The sequence below is a fragment of the Tinamus guttatus genome, unplaced genomic scaffold, assembly GCF_059628265.1.
Source record: "Tinamus guttatus ecotype Peru unplaced genomic scaffold, ASM5962826v1 Tinamus_guttatus_pri_ptg000351l, whole genome shotgun sequence".
Classification (NCBI taxonomy): Eukaryota; Metazoa; Chordata; class Aves; order Tinamiformes; family Tinamidae; genus Tinamus; species Tinamus guttatus.
The window spans coordinates 579,688-599,648 of record NW_028288885.1 but is presented as its reverse complement, the minus strand read 5'-3'; the positions used below and the strand labels follow the sequence as shown (position 1 = coordinate 599,648).

The 19,961-nt window shown below is 35.8% G+C and overlaps 1 protein-coding gene across 2 annotated transcripts in view; it reads left to right on the top strand.

Moving 5' to 3' along the window:
- Positions 1 to 210: 210 nt before the first annotated feature.
- AHI1 (Abelson helper integration site 1) overlaps positions 211 to 19,961 on the top strand; it is an 82,761-nt gene continuing 63,010 nt past the window's right edge. The window contains exons 1-12 of one of the 2 annotated variants that reach the window (XM_088529858.1): positions 211 to 276; positions 2,601 to 2,672; positions 3,398 to 3,519; positions 7,361 to 7,971; positions 8,376 to 8,533; positions 9,514 to 9,727; positions 10,440 to 10,632; positions 12,031 to 12,126; positions 13,524 to 13,712; positions 14,789 to 14,941; positions 16,592 to 16,724; positions 17,738 to 17,861. In XM_088529858.1, coding sequence (XP_088385984.1) covers positions 2,663 to 2,672; positions 3,398 to 3,519; positions 7,361 to 7,971; positions 8,376 to 8,533; positions 9,514 to 9,727; positions 10,440 to 10,632; positions 12,031 to 12,126; positions 13,524 to 13,712; positions 14,789 to 14,941; positions 16,592 to 16,724; positions 17,738 to 17,861 — 2,003 coding nt within the window. In that variant the 5' untranslated portion in view covers positions 211 to 276; positions 2,601 to 2,662. Of the gene's footprint in view, positions 277 to 358; positions 454 to 2,600; positions 2,673 to 3,397; positions 3,520 to 7,360; positions 7,972 to 8,375; positions 8,534 to 9,513; positions 9,728 to 10,439; positions 10,633 to 12,030; positions 12,127 to 13,523; positions 13,713 to 14,788; positions 14,942 to 16,591; positions 16,725 to 17,737; positions 17,862 to 19,961 lie in introns of those variants that run through there. The other variant, XM_088529857.1, reaches the window with a different exon arrangement.

Genomic DNA, 19,961 nt, shown 5'->3' with positions numbered 1-19,961 from the left:
CCTCTATCAGTAAAACACTCAGGAAGCAACGCCGCCAGTTGCTCCCGCGCATGCGCAGGAGCACTCCCCCCCCCCCGCCTGCTCCTACTGCGCAGGCGCGCCCCGCAGCCGGCGGCGACGCACTGCGCATGCGCACCGCTGCCCAGCAGCCGGCGCCCCCTGCCGCCACGAAGGAGGTAGGGAGGGGGTGTCCCACCTAAACCGACCCGCCGTGAAACACAAGCTGCGGCGGCTCCTCAGTTCCGCCCCGCTGCGCGCACGCGCGCTGTTTCCTTGGTACCTCACGGTTGTTTTCGGCAAAACCAACCGCGAGTCGCCGCGCGGGGGAGGGAGGAAGTAGCGGGGGGGGGTGCCGGCATGAGGGCGAGACCAGCGGCGGGGGGAGATGCGGCGGCCGCAGCAACCGCCGGGCCGCGGCAACGGCGCTGAGCGGGGAGGCGACGTGAGGCCGGAGTGAGTGATGCCCTCGCGGGGCGGTCGCGCCGGGCCGGGGTCCTGCCGCGGAGGCGGGCGGGCTGCGACACGCCTCCCGCCGCCGCTCCCGCCCTCCTCCCGGGGGCGGGGGGCTCGCGCCGGGGCCGGCGGCCGTTGGAGCGCGCACCGCGGCCGTTGGCGCGCGCGCTGCAACGGCCGCCGGCGGGGGCGGGGAGCTGGGCCGGCGCCTCTGCTAGTCCCCGTTATTCCATCCCGCACAGAGGGAATAAATAACCGCCTCGGGAAACAGGCATCCCAGCGTGATCCCCGGCGGGGACCCCGCTTTTATAGCTGTGGTCGGCGTTATAGGAGAGCGGAATCCATAGTTGTGTTGTGCCACCGCGGCAGGACCGGTTTTAACTCAGCCTCCTGGCCGGCAAATTTCCCGAGAGTTCTGGAGAAAAAAAAAAAAAAAGATTACTCAGAAACTAAAGTTTTCTGGTATGTTGCTGTTGCACAACTCACGTGGGTAGATGGTATCGACTGCTTTAAATGTCATTTAAAAAAAGTGTGGGCACAAGGTTGTTCAGGCACGTTTAAACAGCCAGAAAGCAGCAGTGCCTCTGGTTAATATTTTTGCTAAGCTGATTCGTGGGTATTTATGTAGTAGTAAGGCTTTTAAGTGATCCTGACTGTCAGCGTTCTTGAATAAAATACTTCATTTTCATGAATACAAATGGACTTCTCTTTGTTATCACATCCATCATTAATAAGTAGAGCCAGGTTCTTGAGTGTTATTTTGCTGTATAATTTTTATTTAAACCTTTCTCATGAAGCAGTGATATCTACAAATACTTAATGAGAAACGATTAAAACCCAAGGTATCCCATGGTGATGACTGATTTCATCTAAAAGTCTGATCCCATTTGTTTCTAGTCACTTGATTACATTTGCTTTTTGCAATAGTGGAAAAATGTGGGGTTTATTTCATTAAAATTCAGAAGTGTGCCATTATATTCCATCTATTTTCTGAGACAGAATCACATTCTGTAATGACCCTAATTGGATAGGGGATTTGTCACTTGGTGTCATATAGCACTGAACAAAATATGTACATTCTACTTCTCTGTAGTGTCATCTTGATTTTTTTTTTAATTCAGTAGTAGTTAATGAAAGAAGTTTTCCTGAATCATGTGCTTTGTGCTGTGTTTGACATAGAAAGCACCTCTATTATGTATATCTAAATATAGTTATTATAAAGACAGCAGCAGCTTGATGATTTGGAAAAACAAATAAAGATGAAAGATTAGAGGACTGCAGATTGGATGTGTTAGAAAGGTATCTCTTAAATTCTTGGAAGCTTTGGCTCCATGGTTTTGTTTTCCTGGATATTGATGGCTGGAATATGCCACTGTTCTGAAGTATGTATTTTTATCATTTCTGGAAACATTGCCTTATATTAGCTATTTTTTTTAAAAAAAGGAAATTGATCATGCAAAAACATCATTTAACAGATACACCCCAATGATAATTGAATTTATTCAGATTGGGTTACTGTGATTGCTGAACTTGTAAGATTAAATCTGATCTATTTTAAGATAAGATTATACAGATCAAACACCCTTGTTCTTACCCTTGTTGATTGATGGGCTGTATTTACATGAGTTCTAGTTGCTTTAATGCACAGTGTCAAACGTTACGTAATTCCAGCCTGGAAATATGCTTGAAATATCAGTTCTATTATAGGACTTGATAGATAAATTCTCCTGCTGAATCAGTGCAGATGACTGGCTGGTGAATTTGGTAAATCTGTACATATTACAGAGGAGAATAAGAGATAAGATAAATAAAGCCTTTGGAAAAATGTTTGTAAGCAAAAATATCTGAAAAATTAGTTTGCCTGTTTTTGTTTTTTTTAGTGTTTGTTTTTTGTTGTATGTTTTATTTATTGTTTGGCTATAAAACTATTTCCACACTTGGAATAGGTATGCATTATAGTTACTTCACAGTGCTGTGTTGTATTGTTTCTCATATTAAGAAAATATTTATTTTTATACTGTTTGTATTGTATACCTGATTGAAGACCCATCTCTCTCATTCTTTATGTTAAATTAGCATGCCTTAAATTTATAGGATCAAGTCTAAGGACCAGTTTGTTGATTAAAGGTGTTAATTGCTTTAAATAGGATGATGAATTCAGAGGAAGAAGCGAATAGTGTGTTGAGCCACTATTAATTCAGAACTGAAAATGCCAGCAGGTAAGATTATTTTGTGTTTGATTTCTATTACGTATATTATAATCAGGGCTAGATGCAAATGATAGGAATTACTTCTGACTATAAATTTGTAATGTTTCATTGGCTTAGTTTTGAGACAGTGCTCATAGCTATTTTTCAGTGTGTTTGGTTTTTTGAGGGGATGGAATGAGGAGGAGGAATTTTGCTTCCAATGATGAACATGTAATAGCTGAAGATTCAGGAGCCATTTTTAGGGATATACAAAATTATGTTTTCCCAGCTTTGGCTCCAGGCGAGCACGCCTCAAGGGAGGAGCCAGAGCGCTTCCCGCTTGAAGCCTTGGCTTGGAGCTCATGGCATCATCGTGATCTGCTGAAAGGCAGCGCCTCGGCTCCGGCTAAGGTCAGGTCCGTGGGCGCTCCTGCCTGTTAATGCCCCGTCCTGGGGAGCTGCCGCTGCCCCTCTCTGCTCCAGTAAGAACCAGCGGTGCCTTTGCTAGCCTGGAGCCTGTCACCCCCAGCAGCAGTACTTGCATGGTGGCTTTGCACAGTGTTGTTGTTGAGTTATTCTCCCGAAGCTTTCTTACATTGTCAGTGAAAATTCTTAAGTGAGTTCAAAATGAATTTCTTAGTATTTTTTTTCCTAATAAAGTAATTGTCATATATTTCAATTTTAAAGCATGATTAGTCACCGTTTTAGCAGTAGCGATTACTGAGCAGGTCAACTACAGTCTAGTCTTTTTACAGTTGAAAGTGAGGCAAAGGCAAAAACCAAAGTTCGTTTTGAAGAAATTTTCAGAAGTCATGCCGGCCTAACAGAGAAAAAGAAATCAAAGAAAAAGAAGTTTAACTCTCAGGAGGACATTGTGGTGAGTTTGAACACATCCGAGTTTTGTTTGGAAACGTTTTGGAAATCATAGCATGTTTGGAAATGCTCAGGAAAATATATTTCTGTGAACATTTACAAAAATAAAGTAGAAAGTATTTGTGTACATGTACCATTTATTGTCAGTGTGATTTTTACTTTTTTGTGCAATAAAAACATGTTCTAGTATTTTGGAGGTATGCCAGAGTTACAGTATAATGTTAGTAAAGAGTAAGTGAAATGTGCAGGTATGTGCTTATTAAGTCTGTCAGTACCTTTTATTGTTTCATTCAAGTTTTTCAGAAATGTTTTAGGGCTTCCAAATTCATTATGGACTTCACTGGGACTGCAAGTGATGGGCTTTTTGGACATAATATTCTTTAGTTTTGAGATTAAGTAATGTATCTGTGTAGTACAGATACATCCCTGTAGTACAGATACTTATGTGCAATACATGTGTGAACTGACAGCTGATGAGAATTTATAGCAATTAATATTAGAGACAACCATGATCTTTATTACATTTTCTAAAGTTACCGGGATGAGAACAAGAATTTACCAACTTTATTAAACAACATTTGAAACTTCTTTTTTTTTCATTTTGATCCCAGTAATCAGCATTATTCCACATGTGCTAATTTTTGTGGTCCCATTGTGATTACATGTGTACTTAGGCAATACAGCTGTCTGAAGAGTTGTTCCAAAGGTTTGGTCTGCAGTGTATTAACTTGCAGGTTAGGTGTAATTGTATCAATCTGACTTTATCATTAGATGGTTTCTCTTAGTGCTTTATCCCAGATTAAGAGAGCCTCAGATATGACCTAAAGTACAGTTCATCTTTCTCTTGAGCACAAAAATAAATATTTAATCAGATCCCTAATAGGGATTCATAATGTTTGAGATTAGAAAGATTACTTGACAAATGTGCTTTTCTATTTTCCTCTTGTTAGGATTTATGCTTTCAATCTTTTCTTTGTTGCATCCATACAAGATATTGGAAGAGAATATGCATTTTGTTATCTAATATTTGCTTAAGATACAGAGTTATATTTTCTATAACATCAGAAATTAACATTTTTTATTACATACAACTGTATTTTGCATAGTTGCAAAATACTGCTCAGTGTTGTACATAGTTTCAGCTTGACCTAAAGAATTCTGAGTTGATATTTGCATGAATATATTTTCTTTTAATTTTGTATGTCTTTCAATATACAACATAATGTCCAAAATACAGCTTTTTTTGTTGTTGTTGCCTTGCTGGCATATATGTAAGTACAGGGGTAAATTCCTCCATAGTTAGATTTATTTCTTTGTTGAAACATGAGTTTTTAATCTATATCTTGTAAGGATGATGTAAATGTCTTTGAACACGTAATTGTATGTTCATATCCATTGTATATGACTCAAACATCTGAAGATTACTTTGGTTTTAAAATTGGCTTCCACTCCTTTCCAGAAGAGGCTCTCATATAAAGTCATGGCGAACTGAATCGAAAGTTAATGATGCACACACACTTGAAGAATTGTTTTGGAATCTGCATTAACCACTATGGAGGCCTAACTTTTACAATTTTGTTGTAGCTGTAGATTTGTTACAATTAAAACATTAAAAACCCAAGAACTTAGAAACTGTGTGCATTCAAATCTGATGCTTCCCATTTGGAATATTTAATTAAAAGTCTGGCAAAATTGTAATGTCTAAGGTTGATATTTTCCATGTGGGCTTTTACATTTGGGTAGAAATTTCTGTAAAAGCTTAAGCAAGTACTTAAGTGCTTAAGCATTTCTTAGTCATAAATAAATGTTGGGCATGGAAGGAGGTGATGGTGTCCTGCTGATTCTGTTTCAGTTTGGTCAGTTCATATAATTCAGTCTCTGTAGTGTTTCACACACCTTGAAAATGTGCGAACTCTATCCTGTCTGTCCTGACTCAAAAGCATGGCTGAAATGAGCTTTTCCTTCTGAACAAACAAAGCCCAAGCAGTGGGGTGCAGTCAGAAAGAGAAATTGTTAATATCCCTTCCAAAGACAGCAGTGTATTCTTTTCACAACTTTACCTCCTATTACAAGATTAGCTTCGAACTAGGCAATGATTTAACATGTCCAAAGTCAACATTAGAATAATTTAGCTCATTTCTGTCTAAATTTCATATTAGAAAAGAGATTTTGTTTATTTTTAAGCAAGAAAATGTCACTGATATTTTCTACCGGGTAAAAAGACAAGAAAGTCTTTCCTAGATTGCAGCCTGGCCAGATTCCACAGTTGAATGGTGGCAGATTGATAGCTAAGGTTTAGTTTAGAGGCAGGATTTTATCCATGGGTTTATCCATTTGAAGCTTTTTTCTTCCTACCTCACTAAATCCACTGTTTCCCTTTCTTCATAAGACCTTAGATGACAGTTTGGAGTTTTGTGCGTGATGAGGGTACCATTAATAAGTCTATCTCCTGACTTGAAAATTCTTGCAAATTTTCTTTTTTTCCTTTGGTATTTGCTGCATTTTGTGATAGTGTTTTATTTTATTATTAGGATTTTTTTTTGCTAAAAATAAATTTACTTTAACTAAGTATAGGCTGCTATTATTCATGTTGGGTATTTGTGGATGAATGTGTTTATAAGTATGTAGTAAGTGTCAGTAAATATTTTGAGCAGGACTTTGCAACAGCTAATTTTCTTTGAGGAAATGATTCTTGCATATCAGAGTTAATCTAGAAGCATGATTTTTACATTCTGTGTATGCTATTTATGCAAGAAATGGCTATGATGGTCTCCTTGTGCAGTGTTTGTAAAAAGGTGTAAAAAGAGTCTTTACTTCTTCGCATTTTTAACACATCTCTTGAACTGGTAGAAGGATCTCAGGTAGATTGGGAAGACATGTTTATTGAGGAAGGAAAAAGATTTTGACGAAGAAATGATTGAATGTAGACATTTTTTTTTCTGAGTATATTTGTTTTTATTCGCATTCTTAATGTTTTAAGGCCTTTCTCTTACGGCCTTTCATCTCAACGCTCCAGAGAGTTTAAGACAACAGAGTAAGTAAACCGAGGTGACCTAACCTGTGGAATAGCAGAGATCCGTGTGTCAAGCTCTTTCCAGACTCCAGTCTTAGGGTTTTTTTTTTTTTTTTTAATGTTGTTTAGACATTGTGGTACTTGGAGAAACAAACCTATAAGGAGGGAGGAAAGTTTACATTTTTTTTTCTTGAAAGAAACACCAAAAATGGGCAGAAGACAAATGTACTAACTCATATGAATTACCTTTTTTTTTTTTTTTTAATAGGTGGGCTTTCAATTGATTTTTTTGTCAGTCTACTAAGAATAGTGTATTTTTTATTTTTTAGAAAATGCCTTAAAGGCAATATATATAAATTTTATTTTAGCAGTTTTTAGTAATATTTCAGTGTCAAACTTTGGCAACCAATTTTCAGTAGAGTCCAAATACCTGAACCTGGAGTCTGCCTCTAACTTGCATTTAAAATGGATGTAAATATTTATTTTGGTACTTTATGTTATTTCCAAGTCTTCCATAGTATGAAACGTTGGCATATCTTTAAGGAGTAGATTTGTGTTCTTATTGGATGTACGTACATACATACATACATATATATATATATAGTTAACAGCAAGGCAGTAATCAGGATGGAGTGTCCAAGTACCTTTTTTTTCCCAGTATGAAATATCTGTTGCTTTTCAATCTGTCACTTGCTAATTTTCAATAAGAAAATAATAAATGTTTAATTTTATTTTACTTCATATAAAGTTTAAAGAAATAACATTAGCAGTACGGTGTTTATCCTTAGAATATATTTTTAGTATCAAGAATGTTTTCTATTTTTATTTATAGCTTGACACCTTTAGCAGTAATGTTGATCTAGCTAAAGGAAGTGGGAATGATGAAGTAATTATAAACAACACGTATAATCCTGAAGAAAAGAGTTCCCAGTTTACAAAAAATAGACTGAGAGAGAAAGCCTCAGTTGCAGAGAAAATAAACAATGATGTTGTTAGTGTTGAAGAGAACAAGCAGCCAAAGTTTATCAAGAAGAAAAAGAAATCACTGTTACAAGAACAATTTAATGAGGAGGAAAATTTATATGAAGTTAATTTGGAGAGTTTTGAAAAAAACACTAATGATATTCCAAAGAAGAAAACAAAAAGTAAATCACAAACAGATGTACCTCATCAACAAGGTGATAGAAAGATTAAAAATTCCTCGACTGAAGTGAGAAATGTAACTGAACTAAAGGAGGAAGAAGAGCTAATTCAAGCCTATCAGATGCATGTAGCTGAGGATGAGGCAAATGCAATTAAAAAGAAAATAAGAATGAAACTTAAAGAACAGATGTCTGAATTTACCTCCACTGTTCAAAGCCATAAAGTTGTATTGAACGATGAAGCAGACAAAAAGAAGAAAAAGAAGAAAGAAACACCAGTCTTATGTGAAGCTGAAACAAGGTACAGTGATAAACAGTAATCAACATGAGTTAAAGTCTTTAGCAGAGTGTTTAATATTGTTTTTAAGACAGGCACACGTTCTCTGATAAATTGTACATATTTTCTAAGCAACAAACTAACTGGATGATTCTATTGTGGAAAAAATACTACTGCCTAATACTAGTTCAGAATGCTGCCAAGATTCATATTTAACTTTAATTAAAAATTCTTTTAAACTTAAATAAATTAATGGGAAAAAAGGTGGGGAAAGAAGTGAAAAGTGGGTGGTTGCATTTTGAAGATTCCTGGGTGATGAGCTGGAGAAGTAAAGAGGAAGTTTCACATGGATTAGTAATGGAAATGAGTTATAGTATCCATGTTTGTAGTAGAAAGTAATTGCTGATAGTAATCTTACTACATTGCAGTGCAATGTCCCTCTCAGAGCTACAGCAATACCCAGCAGAAGATGATAATGAAAATCAGTCACTGCAAAGACAACTTACATCAGAAGAGCAGAAACTGCAGGGAGGCTTGGAAAAACAAAAAACAAAAGCAAAGAAAGTTAAAAGGAAAACTCAAAAAGGTTCGCCATCAAAATGTTAGAATGGTGTGTTTTGTTATGCAAGACTTTTCTCCTTCATTTTGTTTCTAAGACATTTTAATGTAGTAGTAACACATATATAACTGAGATTGCTGTTGAAGTTATTTATGTTTTGCTTACTTGATTGTGTCTTTGTGCTTCCCAAAAGCACAAAATTTTTGCGCTGAGGTAAATTGGTAAGGAAGTCAATTTGATTTACTTTTCGTGATATACTTGTCAGTCAGGAGAATTCATTTACCAGAAATAATTTTGAAATTGATAAATAGTTTAAAATTGGGAGTGGCATAATGTATCTTATGCTTAATAAATGCCAGTTTACAGCATAGTGCTTAGATGCCTATTCTGATTGTGCTTTTGTTTTTTCTACATTTTTAGTTGCTATATATTATAGAAGGTATATAACCACTGTTTTAACTTGGTGCTCAATTCAGACATAAAAATATTTTTTCCTGCAACACGTAGTCAAATTTTGTAGTTTTTTCCTCAAAATGGTATGAAAGCCAAAAGAAATGGGTTCAAAAAAGGAGGTGACACAAAGTAATGAAGGATATGTCTATTGATAACAATTTGGATAGTGGTGTGCTGTAATATCTGTTTAAGGAAGTTCTTAAATGTTTGGTGTAGGTTCAGGGAAGATGCATTAGAGAAAATATAAGTTGATCCATACCTCGTTTCTTGCATTTTCCTTAAAAAACTGTTACTACTACAGTAGTACTACAGGCTACTGTCTGTAAGAAGATATTGAACTAGCTGGATTTTAATTCAGCATGGTGGAGAAGAGCCTTTATCAGTCAAGGGAAATAGCTTGAGATTTAAATTAAAACAAAAGTCAGTAGAAATACATTGTATGGATTAATGCATACTCATGTATAAAATGCTTCAAATACTTTAATGCAGTTAAATACTTTTAACTGTCAGCAACAGAACATAGTAGCCTCTATTTACTTTGCTCCTTATTCTAGAAGAAAACACAGAAATTGCTGCAGAAAATGCAGAAGAAATGAGCAGTTCGGAAATTTCAAATCAATCTAAATTTGGTTTTGATGATGATCGCGTTTTGGGAGTTTATATCCATCGAACCGATCGACTTAAAACAGATCTCCTCATATCTCATCCTATGGTTAAAATCCATATTGTTGACCAGAGAACTGGCTTATATGTCAAGAAGAATCACAGGTGAGTTTTTTTTTTAAATAAACTGATTCTGTTGTGTTTCTTAAAATATGTTGATTCATCCCTAGAAAATGAAATATGAATATAAAAATAGTGCCAAATGTTAAGCTTGCAAGGTCATTCACTAGGTTCTACACCTCCGATGATGCATATCTAAGAGAAAACTAGAGTGATAGTCCTTTTTTCTTTTTGGCCCTTATAAATGCTCTTTATTGCAGAATTGCTGTCAAGGTCCACACTTTTGCAGCCTGCTTCATTCTGTCTTCTTTCCAGACAGAAAAAAATCCCAAATGTCAAAATACTTAGAAGCCAAGATGAGAATAAAGAGGAAAAATTAATGTGGCCATGTGGCATAGATAGCATTTGCCTTTCTTTGCACATTTAGAATGCTGAAATGAAGTTAAGTTGTCCATATTTCTAATCATTTCTCTTATTTATTTTAATTGTCATTTATTCTGAAAACTAGATATCCTTGCATACTAGATTCTACCAGGATCATTATGCAGAAATATAGATACAGTAACTTAATTGTTAGAATTTTTACTTGAGCCTTTCTTTTTTCTACATGCATGGTCAATTGCCTTACATTTTGTATCAAATCAGTGAATACATCTTGCATGTTTGTTTTCGGTAATTGGGATACTGTTTTGTTTGAGGCTTTTTTTTTTTTTTGAGGCATTATAACAAATGTCACTGTTTGGAAATTTTCAAACAGCAAGAGGAAAGTTTCGTCTTACTACGAACAAGAGGGAATAGAGCACATTCTTCCTATTATGACACAGCCGTATGACTTCAAACAGTTTAGATCAACGCTTCCGGAGTGGGAGGAGCAAGTCATATTTAATGAGTGTTTTAGTTATTTTATTCAAAATACTGAAGAAAGCCCTAGGGTAATCCTGTTCTTTGAGGTAAGGATTAAATATTTTACATGAGATTTTTGCATGTTATCATTTTCTGGCTATGCTTCTTCAACAGAATATGTTTTACTGACTGGATTTTCTTTTTCAGTTATATTGGATTAACAACATAGCCTTAAAATAAAGCTCTCTGTGGAAAGTACCAGAAATGATACTGCTGTTAGATAATACCATTATTTATGAGTTAAGAAAACTATTATGAATTGTTTCGGCGATAGTAAGGAGGATGGACTATTCTAATTGACTCAGTTGAGAAACTTCTGGGAAAGACTGCTAGTATTATTCCAGAGCAACAGCAGCACACAGAAAGGTTGCAACTTACTTATTTCAAGTTTTTGAAATACAAGAAGTACCTACGTATCAGCTGCTCTAAGCTGGAGCTTGCCTGTAGCAACACCTCTTTTCTCTTGTAGCAGTGACCAAACTTTTATATTGTATTCCATTAACATTGTAGACTTCTGCACAGCAATTATTACTTCAACTCCAAATAAATTCGTGTTTATAGGAAAAATTGTAAGGTTTTCAACATGCTTTTGAGCTTTAAGTATTTCAATATTTATAAGAATGTATGCAAGAGAGATTCTCTAGCGTTAACATAAAAATGAAAGCATAGTACAGTAAATAGGTTTTCATTCCATGTTATTCATATGTCAAATACATTGTATGTACAGTATTGCTGGGTGTTTCTTTACATTCTGTGATACTCATAAATGAACACATTTGTAGAATTCAGATTAGTTCATGGTTGCTTAGCACAAAAGTAATTATGGTTGTGTGGAAGAATCTTCCTGGAAATAATATTAATGTCAGAACCAAAAGTATAGCTACACTGAAAGCCTGTTATTTCACGTTGGTGTGGTTTTTGAAATGTAGATTTGGAGATTTCATGATTCCAAATTTTTGTATACCATATAGACTTCCAGGAGTGGGTAAATATCAGACAATTCCTGTTACAGGCCAGAAAAATCAAAAGAATTTGTTCATAATTGATGAAGTTAGGAAAGGAAAAGTAACTCTTTGCCTTTTCTTAGTTAGGTAAATATATAGCTGTTTTTGGTGAACTGTAAAGGATTTTTGAAATTTGCATATGAAATCAGTGAATGATGTCTGTCTATTCTAGCAACTTTTTCCCTTTTTTAAGGATTAAGTGGGAAGCTTTTTTTTTTTTTTTTAAGAATTGCTTATTTGTTAATAGGTTATAAGCAATGAATGCAACATAATTTCTAGTTATGTCCTTTCATAGAAAGACTATTGCTTTTGTAATTGGCTAGAGCTGCAATCTTAATCTGCTTAATGAATCACATCTAGAATATTTTAAGTGGTATTTTTTATGATCATTAAGTTATATGTTAATTAGAAATATATTTATATTCCCATTATTGCTTGCAGATCCTTGATTTTCTAAGTATGAGTGAACTAAGAGCCAACTCTGAAGTACGAATTCAGGAATGTGGTTTCCGAAAAATCTGTTGGGCATTTCTAAAGGTACTGTGAATATTAAAATAAAGAAACAAAAATTATAAACACTTTTGTGATTTTTTTATGTTATCTATAGAAGCAAACTGTATTAAATGGGAGGAGTGGGGGAGGAAAGGATTTTTCCAGGCAACACACATGGAAAGCAAATCCTGGCCTGCTTGGCTGTGTATTCTGTCCTGCTCTTACCCTTCCTGATATCTGTAGCTCAGATATTTGGTATTCTAGCAGCATTTTTAGTTAACCAGTCTCTGAAAAGATTCCCTGGCCTAATTATAAAAGGCCTGTCATTTCCAGTTGCAGAGTTTGAAATGATCCAGCAATGCGATACAGGCAGCTTAACCTGCACATCATGAACCTTTTCCCCCTTTTAGGAGAGCCTTGGATGTCAGCTCCCCAAGGCAAATCGTCTGGCACGAGATATTACTTGCTTTAACTTGCCCGAGGGTGGGTTGTTTGTACCTGCCCCATGGATAGCAGAATTTGACAACCACTGGCCAGTCCAAAGCAGGGGACATACCGGAGAGGCTGGCTGTGAGCTTTCAGGAAGGAGAGGGGTCTGCAGATCCTCACTGACAGAAGCACTCCTTATTTCCAGTCAAGATGAATCTGCACGAGTCAGGGAATGAGAATCCTCTCTCTGGGTGTATATTGATGGGAATTGCGCATCTGGGCGTTCAACACGGCCTACACGTGAATAGAGGGATGAATTTCCAATTCACGAATACAAATAAAATAATGGCTTGTTGTTCATTACTGTTGCATCAGTTTTTGTGTTATCTTTTTGCCTGTGTCAGTCAAAGCAGAAACATCCAAATAAACAATGGTTGCTGTTAATGTCAATAGGTATACAAAGAATAAGGAAGCATAAGCACTAATTTTATCTTCTTTCAATCTATAATATAATTTTAAAAATGTAATAGCAATTCACTCTTCTAAGTCCATTAACTTAATAGAACTCTGTTTCCTCTCGAGTTAGAAAGTCTGCTGCTTTGCTGTATCTGAATAGAAGCCTTTGATTCAGGGACCTTTGCTGCAGCATTCAAAATAATGTGGAGGAGGAGGTAGATTGAAAGATGGTCTTAACAGGATTGACAGTCCCCTGGGATTTTGGTGATTCCAGGAAGTTTTGATTAAAAGAAAGGAAAATAAAAGATGATAACATTGAATCGGTGGATATGAAATATGTTTCCAAAATAGGCTGTGTTTGGAGCTTTCATCTTAGTGGTTTATTCATGGGGATGGATATTTAACGCACACCTACTTCATTACCACTTTTAGGAATAGTAAATTGCCCCAGTGGGAAGTGTGTTTTAGAATTGAGGCTGTAGTTGTTTTATTTTAGTAATAATAAATGACTTTTATTAATTTCCTACATTTTTTCCCTCTTTTAATCATCCTTTCAGCTGGTAGGTGCAAATGGAGTTCTAAATATTGATGGAAAACTGCGCCTCCAGTTGTATTATCCACCTGCGAGACCTCCAAGGACCAGTACAAATGTTGTTGAGGTTTATGAGTGGTGGGCAAAATGTCCTAGAAATCGCTACCCATCAACTTTATATGTAACCATAAGAGGCATAAAACTGCCAGAGCATGTAAGTTAAATATATATAAATATGATTCTTCTGTAGATGCTAGTAAGTCTAGACTCTATGTATGTGTGTATGTATATGTGTGTATACAACAACTATATTTATGTAGATAATATGGGATAGCTAGTATACAGCTACCTTTTAAAGATGCTGTCTAGTCTCCTGCTGCCTCTCCTGAAGGGCAGAAGTCTTCTCTGTCTCCCGCACGGGTTTGTAGGTCAGACTACCTTCCATGGAAGCAGGCACTTATGTGTGGACAACTGAACTGGTTTCTGCTTGGATAGTAGGCAGCGCTTGTTAGTCAGTAAAACTGAAATTAATGCTACAGTGGACAACTAGATACTGTCAGTCTGAAATAAAACAATCAGAAAGGTTAATTCTGCCTGATTTTTCCAAAAAGACTTTAGGTAAAAGTGGGCTGCCAGTGCTCAGTGGCCTTTCTGCCTGTCAGCTAGGCTGCTGCTACGCTATTTGAGAGCGTTCCGTTTCCTACGTGTTAAAGCTTTCCTTAAATCTCTACTGATGTTTAGTTAGCAAACTTGAAGGATATTGGAAAGCATACCATGCTTCAGATACCAATAAAATAAAAAATGTTATCAATCCTGTTCTGTCTTGGCAACAGTGGCACACAGTTTGTTGTATACACAAAGTTAGTAATGTCTTCTGGTATCATGAATGTATTTCAGTACTTTAGCAGAGTCTTTGATTTGAATGCAAAAAAATAATGTCACTGGAACCATTTACATGCCCAAATAGTTCTTTTGTGCAACATCTTTACCAGGTGCTAAAGCATTACTAATTTTTACAAAGCAAGATAGTTACTGAAACGGAAAAGTATTAATTCTTTGAAAAAAGCTTTAGTATGATCTGATTGAGACAACTTTGCGGTAACTTTCTAACTTCTTGGTTACATTAAATGCATATGTAAGGCTTTTTTCCGATCTATTTATTTTTCAATTGGAAAAAATTTGAGATGCATTTCATTTTATGTGAAAAGCACGTTTAAGTTTTTTCAAACATCACAGTGTTCATTTTGAAAAGTATTTTTTTTCCTTACATTTTATCTTATTTACCTGAAGGTTGATCCTTCTTCCCGTTCTATGATGGCTGTTCAGCAGGAGCAAGGTAGTACAACATTCTGTGAGCTACAGAATGAGGGATCTAAAAAAACAAATGAAGCTCTTCCTGAGGAGAAGAAAGAGCAATTTAAATGGACGAGATTGCCTGGACAGGTGAAGTATTTTGGTTTTCTTTTTTTTTAATATATATATGTGTATATATATATATGTATTATTTTTAAGTAACATAAAGATCTACTCTCTGTTCGTAAATTTCTATTTACGATGTAAATTTTATGAGGCAAGTGGTTCATTAAAATATGTTTGTTAAAAATCAACAAAATATAAAATATAATAAAACCTCAGACATAGAGGAGGCTTAGCTTTCTATGCAAATCAAGTTTGGATAATTTAACCATTTTTTACCCAGGACAGTCACATGATTTTTTTCCAAAATAATTTAGGAATTTGAAAGAATAGGGCTATTAAGGAAGTGGCATGAAGACAGAAAAGCAGTTCTCGGATCTCAGCTTCTTTCATGAATTTTCTTGGTTGATTGGTTGGTTGGGTCCTTATCATTATTTGCTCACTAAAGAAAGGGTGTTTTAACAGTATAATAGAATTCTGAAGGAATTATATTTATGAACCTTATTATAAAGATGTGCTGACTTCATACCACCTCTCAGATCACTTTTGGAAATTAGTAATCATGAAATGGAAATCTTTTTGCAACCCCACATGGAATGTGCCTGCAATGATTTCACGTGTTTTATTGATGGCATCAGCATAATTTCACCAGTCTATAGCAATTCAAACGATGAGCCTATTTTCTAAGATCCGCTTGCTTACAAAAGAATGTTGATTTTTGTTTTGTTTCCGTACCATAAACCTGTACAGATTGTTTCAAAAAGAACAAGTTAGGTATATATGGACATCACGTTATTTCCCGGTGATGTCTGATAATGATAAAACAGTGAAGAATCAACAAGTCAATGTTGATACAATGGAAATAGTCATATAAAAATGGCAAGATATTTAAAGCTTGTGTATATATGCCACTGTTCATTGCTTCTCAGAAAGCTTCTCAAGATACATTCTGCTGTGTTACTAATAAGCGTGTGTTCCACGAAGTGAAGTAAGGTTCTAAGAATGCTGACTTGCCATCATAAAATTAAAATTTAGCACGTTTATTCTTAAACTAATCCATGCACCCATTGATGAGCTGAGTAGCAGTGATACATTTTGTTGTGTGCTGTCATGTGAAAAAGTTTCAGTAAGTAATTTCCCTTCAAACTTTAAATTTATTTTTTTTTAGGAAAAAAACAGTGAAAATGTTTCATCTCCAGTTATTTGTGGGGGTGAAAAAAGGGAACTGGGATTTATATGAAAAATGCCAAAGATGTATGATAGAAAAAAAAGTTTTGTCTGCATGTAGTTACTTTTCTGAGTTTACAGAACTGTAAGTAGCTTTAAATTTTGGGGGCTTAGAATATTAGACATATGATCTAACTCTACAGTGTAAGTGAGGGTAATTGTTTTTAAATATCTCTTAAAATTATGGAAATCACTTTGGTTTTAGATTTTTAGAAAATGTTATTTGTTAGAAATAAAATCTAATTGAACAGAAATTAATGCAAACTAAATGGGGCCTGTGTTTTATGACACAACGGTCTGTTGACCGGATGGATTTTTTGCTTTAAATTTGCTTAGGGTATCAGTAGCTCTCTAAAACCTACGCATGACAAGAAGTGCAAATGTGCTTTAGTTATTGGATAATTAGTGTTCATAACTGAGTGAAGTCATAATTCTTACCTGAAAAACTAGGTTTGTCGCATACCAAACAAGCACCTGTTTTCACTGCGCGGAGGAGATATGGGCTGTTTCTGTATTCGTTTCTCTCATGATGGGAAAACATTGGCAGCAGCATGTGCAGGAAGGAATGGCTATCCCATTATTTGTAAGTTAAAGACACATTCTCCTTCCCTCTGCCCCCAATAATTCATGTAGGTTAGAATTAAAGGAAAAACGTTATTTTTAAAAATCAGCTTAGACATTTTGTAATTTAATTTAGTTTTTTTTTCCCTGTGTTAAGCATTCTGCAGAAAAATGTTCTTGTTTGAGCAGTTGGCTTTTGTGCATGGTAACATACACACAATTTAAGTATAGACACAATATTAAGGCCACAAAATCCTGTCAGTTCTGCACAGAGTTCTCATAGAAATAGAAATTCAGTTTGCACACACAAAAAATGTTTGCTGATAATGAGGTTTTAATAAGGTTTGCTGATAATGAGGCCATAATTTTTCAGTAACACACTCCACCCCCATGAGACTTATGTAAAGCTTTTTAAATGTCTTATTTTGAAAGCCAAGATACCTGGGCATACTGGCATCTCCAGAGAGACCACTGGAGGCTGCTGTTTTCCATGTTCCCAGACTGTTCATCTGGAACTGCGATTATTCCATATTATTTAAACTAGGGGCTGCTTCTCACAGATGCCCCAAATTACATAGTACTGGAACCCAGCATAAGACTTCTGAGATTTTATTATAGAGAACAATATTTTAATTGCATGAGAATAAATGTTTAAATGCAAGATACAGTAAATTTATATTACTTTACTACACAGCAACAGAAAACAATCTCTATGTTAATATTTTTCTAAGACTGTTCAGGTAGCAGTCAAAAAACCTCTGCAATCATTCTCTAATTTAAACCAGGTGGAACCAATTTCTTAAAGGTTAATATGTTAGTGACACCCTGATACCACTAGATGGAAGTGTGTGCTTGCTCTGCATGCATATCTAGCAAGGACTTGATCTCTGGAAACGAGAAGCTGAAGGAAAGTAGTTGACTTATGTTAGCAGAAACGTAGCCAAAGACTGAACTATACTTTGCACTGATACTCACATATGACTGATAAATACTGCTGGTAAATATTTTTTTATTATTTATTTAAACTTTCACTAGTGTATGAAATTCCTTCTGGACAATACCTGAGAGAATTTTATGGTCATCTTAACATAGTCTATGATCTCTGCTGGTCAAAAGATAATCAATGCCTTCTTACTGCATCTTCTGATTGCACCGTCAGGTCAGTACGACTGAAATGTTCTGGTAAATAGTGTCATGACCCGCCCCCCCCCCCCCCCCCAATGGCAAAAAAAAAAAAATAGTAGTCACCCTGTGGCATGTTTCTACAGGTAACTACTTCTGTGCTGGGAGATTTTAATTAAAAGTTATTGCAGTGTGATTTTTATAACAGTTAGTTGTGCTGTATTTACTCTACCAATCTTTAATGTATATATGTTTGAGAGTGAAGTTTTTCTAGTAACTGTAGGATCTAGTTCAGTGGCACGGTACAGCACCCAAATTAATCAATTTATGTTCCAAGAAATCAGTAGAATATATTATTGAAGAAATTATCGTATTATTAATGCAGGATTGGTTTACAAATTTGAACATGAGGAAGACTATTATAAATCAAAGATTCATATAATGTGTTTAAATTGGACACATTATATGTATGTAGTTTATTAGATTTTGGGATATACAGCTAAATAATTCAAGCTAAATTACTCTAGTGCTAAGGTATTTTTGAGACTGAATGTTTATCATTTTTTCTCTATAATTAAAAAGTGTACTTTAATGCACTGTTAATGTTGAAAATCTAGTTTGAGGTTTAAAAGAAAATGCTCCAAACTATAGAAAAAAAAAACATAAAAAATATGGTTATAACACCACACAACTTTATTAAGAACACTGCATAGGTTTTCATAGTGGGCTTATGTTTGTTTTTTGTTTTTGTTTTTTTTCTTTTGAATTCTTCAGATTCTATCTGTTGTTTCTGTTATGCAACTTGTAATGCTACAGGCAATTGCATAACTAAAATGCCAGAGGAATTGTTGAATGATACATTCTATGTGTGGAACTGTTTTATTTTTATTTTTCCCACTGATTACTGCTTGCATGTGGTAATAAAAAAAAAAAAGTATTTTGAGTGTTTGCCCATTTATATTATTTTTGCTTTAGATGCTGATTAAACCAGAATTTTTGGTACTGAAATTAATACCGATTCCAGTCAGTTTCTCTCTCTCTGTCTCTCTCTCTCTCTCTCTCACACACACACACACACACACACACGCACACAGTATATATACATGCAGAGAAAGAGAGAGAAGGCCTGAATGTACCTCCGTTCTTTTTACAGTTTGTGGTAGCAAGATGCAACTTTATTGGCCTGCCTCCTTTTCAGTGTACTGTGCATCGTCCCAGTATGATTTGTTAGTTCCTGTATTTCTTGTGTGTAGTTTTAAGTGCTTTTTTTAGTTTTAAAAAAAAAAAGTCATAAGTTCAGGCGAGGTATTTCTACGCTGTTCACTGTTATTTTGTCGCAGAAACATGGTAGAGCTGGAGGATTAGTAGGAAAGGCACCCTGCTGTTCTAAAGCCAGGTCAGTTTGCTTCCTGTGTCATCTCTCTGCTGGAATTCTAAGGCAACTTGGAGGGAAGGGATATTTGCAAAGTTATGTGACTCCTTTATATGAACATGGTCATATGTGGACAGCATTACCTTGGAAACTTTTCTCATCGCAAACCAAAACTTTTGTCCCCCATTATTCCTGGTTACCATTTAAGTGAATTTGGTAACCTCTAGTTTTCTCCCCCGCAGCTCCCTCAGTATAATGTTAATTGACACTTCAAGCAATGATAAACTTGTTTACAGTCAGAGAAAAACCATTTAAAAGCTGGGTAGACTGTCTGTGACTTTCGTGTATGAAGTTGCAATTGAATCATTATATTTTTAGAGACTCTGTTTACAGGAATTATGTAGTAAACACTTCAGCGTTTTTAATCCACCTCACGTTAAACTTAAAATTCTTCCACTGTCACCAGAAACAAAGCTTGGAAGGACAACAGTCAGAGTTACCTTCCTTAGTGTGTAACTGTGTGTTCTCTGAAATGTGCTGTCTACCTGGGTTTCATGATCTGAGCACCCTTCGTTATGAACTCTTCTGGTGGGAGGGCTCCATAATAAAATATATAGGTGCAAAAAGAATACTTCCTAAGAAAACTATTAGCTTATGGCTATGGGTGTGAATGATAGGAAATAGATAAAGAGATTCAGAACAGAAGAAAATCTCCTTGAGATTGCAATCAGTTTTTGGTAGGTAACTGTTCTTCAAAACCCTCGC